The sequence below is a fragment of the Phyllostomus discolor genome, chromosome 7, assembly GCF_004126475.2.
Source record: "Phyllostomus discolor isolate MPI-MPIP mPhyDis1 chromosome 7, mPhyDis1.pri.v3, whole genome shotgun sequence".
Taxonomy (NCBI): Eukaryota; Metazoa; Chordata; class Mammalia; order Chiroptera; family Phyllostomidae; genus Phyllostomus; species Phyllostomus discolor.
Window position 1 is genome coordinate 8,741,425 of NC_040909.2, and position 6,000 is coordinate 8,747,424.

Sequence of the window (6,000 nt, forward strand, 5' to 3'; positions counted from 1 at the left end):
TGTCCTGTATTCTTACATCCCTTTGCCGAGTCCGAATCCTCCCCACTCTGCAAACCCACATTTTGCCGCCTACACCTGCCCATGGGGAAGGCCGAGCCCTGGCTGGTAGGAGAGTGGAATGAGAACCAGTGAGTGTGCAGAGGGGCGTGGTGAGGAAGAGGAGGAGACACAGACATGCCAGCGTGGGGCTGGGGCAAAAAGACCTATCCACACTCAGAGTGGCACCAGGACAAGGGCTCCTGCTACTAGAGAAGGCGAGCGAAGCCTGGGGTCAGCTCAGGGTTAAGCTTGGTCCCATCTAAGGGCTTTCCCTGAAAGGCCGTGGAGTTTGCTCAGGGTTTCTCTGCAGATGATTATGGTGAGGGATGGCCAGCGAAGCAGGGGACAGTGGGGCCTCAGTTTGAAATCCTCTGCCCCTTGAAAGTCCTCTTGGGTAGCCCTAGGGAAAGGGGACTCAGCTTACAAACATGGTGTCCGCGGGTGATGTTGGCGCTGGGGACACCTGCCGAGGGCTGGGCACCAGAACGGGGAGCCACCAGGCTGTGGGTCCTCAAGATGCAGGGGTTGGTGGGCGACCTCTTGCCCTCCTCTGAGGACCCGCTGTGCAGGGACAACTTGTTTTTGAGAGATTAAGAGGCACTTCCTGAGAGATACGGAATCACATCACAAGCCACGAGAGGGGGGGTGCAGAGAAAAGAGGGCCGGGCGGGGAAGCCCCGCTTGAGACTCATGCACCCACAGCTGCAGCTCACCCTGCAGCCCCCACGGGACACAGGTAGGGCAGCCCTTTGCGGTGAGACCCAAACCCCTGACAGTGTCACCGTTCCTCCTGTGAGGCGTGACTCAGTGCTTCCTGGGGAGACCTGAGCATTCAGGAACACTGTTAATGTTGTTCGTTGTGATGATGGCCTCATAGTTCTATAGGAAAATGCCCTTTGGTTTTAGAGATTCATCTTAAAATGATTTGGGGTAAAAGGTCACGATGTCTATAATGCATCTCAAAATATTTCAACCCTAAAAAGCAAATGATGCAGCTATTAAATTTTAAAGGCTAATAACTGTCAAAACTAGGAATCGGGAGGGAGGGGGTGCCAGAAATTCCTATGCTGACATGTTTCTGATGTCACTCCAAAGGAATGGGTATTTCCATATTCATTATACTATTTTCTACTTTTTTGGGCATGTTTGAAATTTCCCAAATAAATCCTGTAACGTGGCGGAGAGATCCGACTGCGTTCCACTCTCTTTTCCGGAAGCGCGTCTAAGATATGTGACGGTTTCCACATACTGCACATTTTGCCAGGTGCAGTGACAGCTGCTTTGTGTTGGGAGGTCACACTGGGGAGGCTGGAGCCTGGGAGGCTGAGAAAGGGACAGGGAGAAACGGATGGGATTTTGTCTATTCCCCCAGTCCCACTCCTGCATCTGCAGCCAGAGGGGCCGCAGTGAGGGGCGGGGCAGGCGCAGGCTCCGCCCACCCAGGTCAAGTTACCGCAGAGGCTGCTCACGTGTGGGGAGGCCCATCGCTGTCACCCAGTCAGCTCTGACTAGAGCCATCACCCCTCTGGGCCTGAAGCTCAGGCCCCCGCCCCTGCAAAAAAATTGTCTGGCCACCTCATGAGTACAGCTCCTGTCTCTAGGGTGCCAGCCCGCCCTGGGCACCCCTGGGCAGGTGGTGGCAAAGAGGGCTGAAGAAGCATCCACAGGGCTCCCTGAGCTGGGGATCGGGAGGGAGGAAGGACCTGTCACATGGTTCACTCAGCGCTTCCGTCCCCTTCAGGTCTCACAGGAGTCCTGCCTGAAAGACCACATCCGTTGCAGAGTGGTGAGGCTCACCGGCAAGATCATGCCCCGCTCAGGGGTGGGCCTGGCCTGCAGCCCGGCCCCTCTCCCCATTTTCTCCTGCATGTTGGGCCAGGGGTTCTCGCCCTCCCTTCTGTGATGAGCGACCTGGGGGCTCTTCCAGAGATTCCACAAGTTCTCAAGCCCCACTGGCCATGGACACGGAGTGGGGTGAGGACCAGGTTTCCCGGCCCCGGCTCAGGCTCCTCATGGAAGCTGCAGACGCGTCAGGGAAGGCTGAGACCCGGGCCACCGGGGTGGGAAGGTGGAACCCTCCAACGGCAGCTGGCTCTTCCAGCACAGACTCCGCCAGCCCTGGGCAGGCCTCACGGAGGCGGTCACTTCACTTGAAAAGGAGGCCTGACCGCGCTGCACCCAGGTTTCCTGACGCCCATGGCGGGGCCGGGAGGGCCTGGGCAGCTGTGAACAGCCTCTGGAGAGCCAAGAAGCGGATGGCTGGGGCAGGATGCCCGCGGTATGGCGAGGCCTTCAGGAACCGGTGGCCAGCCACCTGCCTCACAGAGGGGTTAGAGGGGCCAAGCCTCCCCCAACCCCTGGGCCATGCCACCTCCGGGAGAACCTGGGGGCTCCCTCCTCCATCTGAGGTCAGGCCCACTGGTCCTGCCAATGGATGCTGTTTTATGAGTTCAAGTGGAAGTTTGGCCCATTTTGCGGAACTCTTCAAAGCATTGTCCTGCCACCTCCAGGGAGCCCTCCCTGACTGCTCCTCTCAGAGACCTAGCTCTGGGAGGCTGCACCCCACATCCACCCAGGCTCTTCTTCCTGGGCAACTGGCCCTGCTCTTCCCTATCAGCCTGAGAATCTTCCTAGGGCAAGGCCTGGTCTGCCCCTCCTCTGTGACACCCCTCCCCCCCACCACTGGGCTGGGCATTGCCCAGAGCAGCCTTGCCACCAGTGAGGAGCCCCTGTGCCTTCTGTCTGTCCAGGGGGTTTAGGGGAAGGTCGGGGGTGAAGGTCCTGACCAGTGGCCTCGGGGTGGATTTCCTCTTCTGAGACACGAGATTTTCTTCCCTTTTTTTGCTTCCCTGTTCAGAGATTTCCCCTTTCCAGGCTGAGGTCAGGGCACCATAAACAGGAGTGATAAGGCCTTGGGCCTTCAAACTGAACTTTGCAGCTGCCATTTTATGGCTCTGATAACGTCAGCTCCCCCCCCCCCTCACCCCCACACCTCGGGTCCGACTGGAGCTGGAGCAGGATTGCCCGGTGTCCATTCCGTGTGGGAGCAAGTGGCTAGTGGGGAGAAGCAGAGGGAGCTGGGACCCCCCCCCCCCCCCCCCGCAGCCTGCCCTCACCCAGTCCTGGCTGAGTGCCTTCTCCTTCCACTGTGGGTCCAGCCCTGCACCGGGCTGTAGGGCACATGGGTGGGGAGAGACCTAAGCCTTTGATCCCATGAGATGATCACAAGAGCCCAGGCTGGGAGGTGAGTAGGGCTGCAGGGTGGGGTCAGAGAGGAGAGGGCTGAGTGGGCTGAAGCAACCAGGGAAGGCTGCCTGTAGGAGGAGCTGGTGTTGTGTACAAAGTGAACAACATGTGGAGAGACAGGGCAGGATAGGCATTGGAGGAGCCAGACTTGGACTGTCTCAAGAGACGGGGGCAGATGCGACCTTCTCGGCACTCTTCGCCTGGGCTGAGAAGCCCCTAGGGATGGGCAACGGGGTGCCAGGGTGGTCCCAAGATGCCTGTCCCGTCCAAGGAGAATTGCAGTGGTCGGAGACCTGGGTTGGAAGAGCCAGGGGGCTGTTGGTGACGCTGGAGGCTCTGTGATACTGAGGGGCTGTACTCGGTGCCCGACCTGTGGCCTCAAGTCCTGAACTTAGTGGAGCTTTGAGTGCTCAGGAGGTGGGGCTCAGGGATCGCAATGGAAGGAGGGGAAAGTTCTGTCCATGGTCATAAGGTCTGCTCCCAAGACAGGCAATGAGCGCCCCACCCTCAGGGTGTGCGAGACGTCAGCAGATGCAAGCAGAGATTCCTCCCCTGGTGGAGACGACCGTGAGGGAGGTGGAAGAGACTAGACGGACACACCCCACCCTCCCACCAGCCAACCTGGAGCTGGTGCCAGGCCTGGGACCCACCTGGCTGTTAGGCTCTGCACGGGCTGCCACCCCCCACTCCTCAAGTCCTGGGGCAGGGGTGGGGAGAAAATCGACCTCGGTCCAGGTCTGACTGGTAGGGGGCAGGGATGGCTCCAGTGTCTTTGGGCCTCACTCCTGGGTAGATTCAGTGGGTCTTGAGGTCTTCCCTGATCCCAGAGGGAGGGGATCCATGTGTCTCCCGCTTCAACTAGGATCTGCCTTGCAGACCAGGTGAGCCAGCTACCCAGACACGTGCAGGCACACCCACACTCAGGGCACGCTGGCACAGGTCAGGGGCACGCACACACACCCTGCAGGAGGGCGAGGGAGAGGAGGCCACTGCTTGTTGGCCGTTTGCTCCTTGTCAGCTTTCCCCGTGCACGTGGCTGGCCCTTCCTGATAAACACCCCCCTCCCCCTTACTGCCCCCCACCTTCCACCTTTCGCTCCCTACCTTTCCCCTCTGCTCAGAGAGAGGGCATAGGAAGGGTCTGCTTGTCACCCACCTCATCCTCCAAGTCCCCAGTGCTGCATCTGCCGCTGAGACGTCACTCCTCCATGTACCACAGCGCCCCGCAAACACCTCTTAACTGGCGCAGCACACAACGACGACCCGCACGCACAGCCTGCCTCCCACTCACCGTCTACCAGACCGTCTACTTCAATCAACCCCAGGCCCTAACCCTGCGCCGACTGACCTCCCAGCCCCACGCACTCCCGCAGCCACCACACGGAAGGCAAGCGTGGAGCCCGCTGGCAGCTACCGTCCCCCGCCCCGCCACCGGTGTTCCAGATCGCCGCGTGGAGCGGACTCCAGACTGTGCCGGGAGAGACCGGGCGCGACCGAGACCCCTCCCCTCGGGTCTAGATCCGGTACGAGGCGGAGCGGAGAGGCGAGACCCGGTCTTCCGAGCCCTTATTCCTCTCCCACAGGCGTGCGCACAGACAGCCGGTCTCCCGCCGCCCCCACTCCACTCCTAGTTGCCGGGATTCCCGGTGGCCGGGCAGGCACTCACCGCGGGGCGGAGGGCGCAGGCGAGGGCGCCGACCAGCAAGTAGAGCCAGCGGACCCGCAGGTGGCTGGGCGGGCGCATGGTGCGCCCTGAGCCCGTGCCGGGCGGCCCTAGGCCGGTAGTGCGCGGGCGGACGGCGCGCCGCGCGGCCGACGGCTGGAAGCTTGGCAGAAGGAGCTGCCGCGGTGGCCCCAGCAATGAGAGACGCCGAACGGGGCTGGGGGCGGGACCCGGGGGCTCGTCTGAAGGGCGGCGGGTCCAGCCAATGGACCGGCAGAGGCGGGACCTCAGCGCAGGTGTGGGCGGAGCTGGGGCCACCCGGCGAGTCGGGAGTCCCTGGGTTCCCTCCGCCTAACCCATACGTCAGTCCCGACTCTCCGGACATTGACGGGCCTTCGCCTCCGCGACTGCATCCCGGGAGTCTCGGGGCCCTAAGAGTCCTCATTCATCTCCGTTTGGCTCACGAGGTTTCCCAGCGCCTGGCTGCGGTATCCCCTCCGGTTCGCCGCCCCCCAACCCCCGCCAGCCCCGCCCCAGGGCGCTCTGCCTGTCCACCTTCACTACCACCTCTTGGAGCCAGTTTCCCCATTTCCCACTTGTGCGCCTCGGAGGGCTGGTGCGGGCGGGCTGGACCACGATACAGGACAGGACTCTTATCCCCCAGGTTGCCGGCTGCTGGGCCTGCATGTAGGGTCCTGGGCTGCAAGGGACTCGGAGTAAGTGGGCGCGTGGTTTGCTCCATTTCCAATCATCCCAACTCATCCCTCGCGCCGGACAGGCCCCGCGAGGGCCAGCAAGGGCCGAGTGAGGCCCGACTCTGGGTTCCTCTGTGCCTCCCGGGGCCCAGGGCGTCCTGGAAGGGCGCACTCCGCACCCGCTGACCCGTTCCAGCGGAGACAGTGCGTCCGCGCCCTAGCACAGTTCGGCGGGGCCACCTCCTCAGCGAGACTGGGCCTAAGTTCCAGCGCCTCCACGTGGGGAGGGAAGGTCGGCTCCCGGCCCGCTGGCCCCAACTCTGCGCAACGGATCTATAACCAGAGACCGTCTCCTCCT

General features: G+C 62.0%; 1 protein-coding gene across 1 annotated transcript in view; it reads right to left on the reverse strand.

Moving 5' to 3' along the window:
- The window catches only part of VIPR1 (vasoactive intestinal peptide receptor 1), a 28,776-nt gene extending 23,619 nt beyond the window's left edge, over nt 1-5,157 (reverse strand). Inside the window, exon 1 of the mRNA XM_028518468.2 lies at nt 4,951-5,157. Within this exon, the coding sequence (XP_028374269.2) occupies nt 4,951-5,028 (78 nt within the window). The 5' untranslated portion in view covers nt 5,029-5,157. The remainder of the gene's footprint in view (nt 1-4,950) is intronic.
- Between the last annotated feature and the right edge of the window lie 843 nt (nt 5,158-6,000).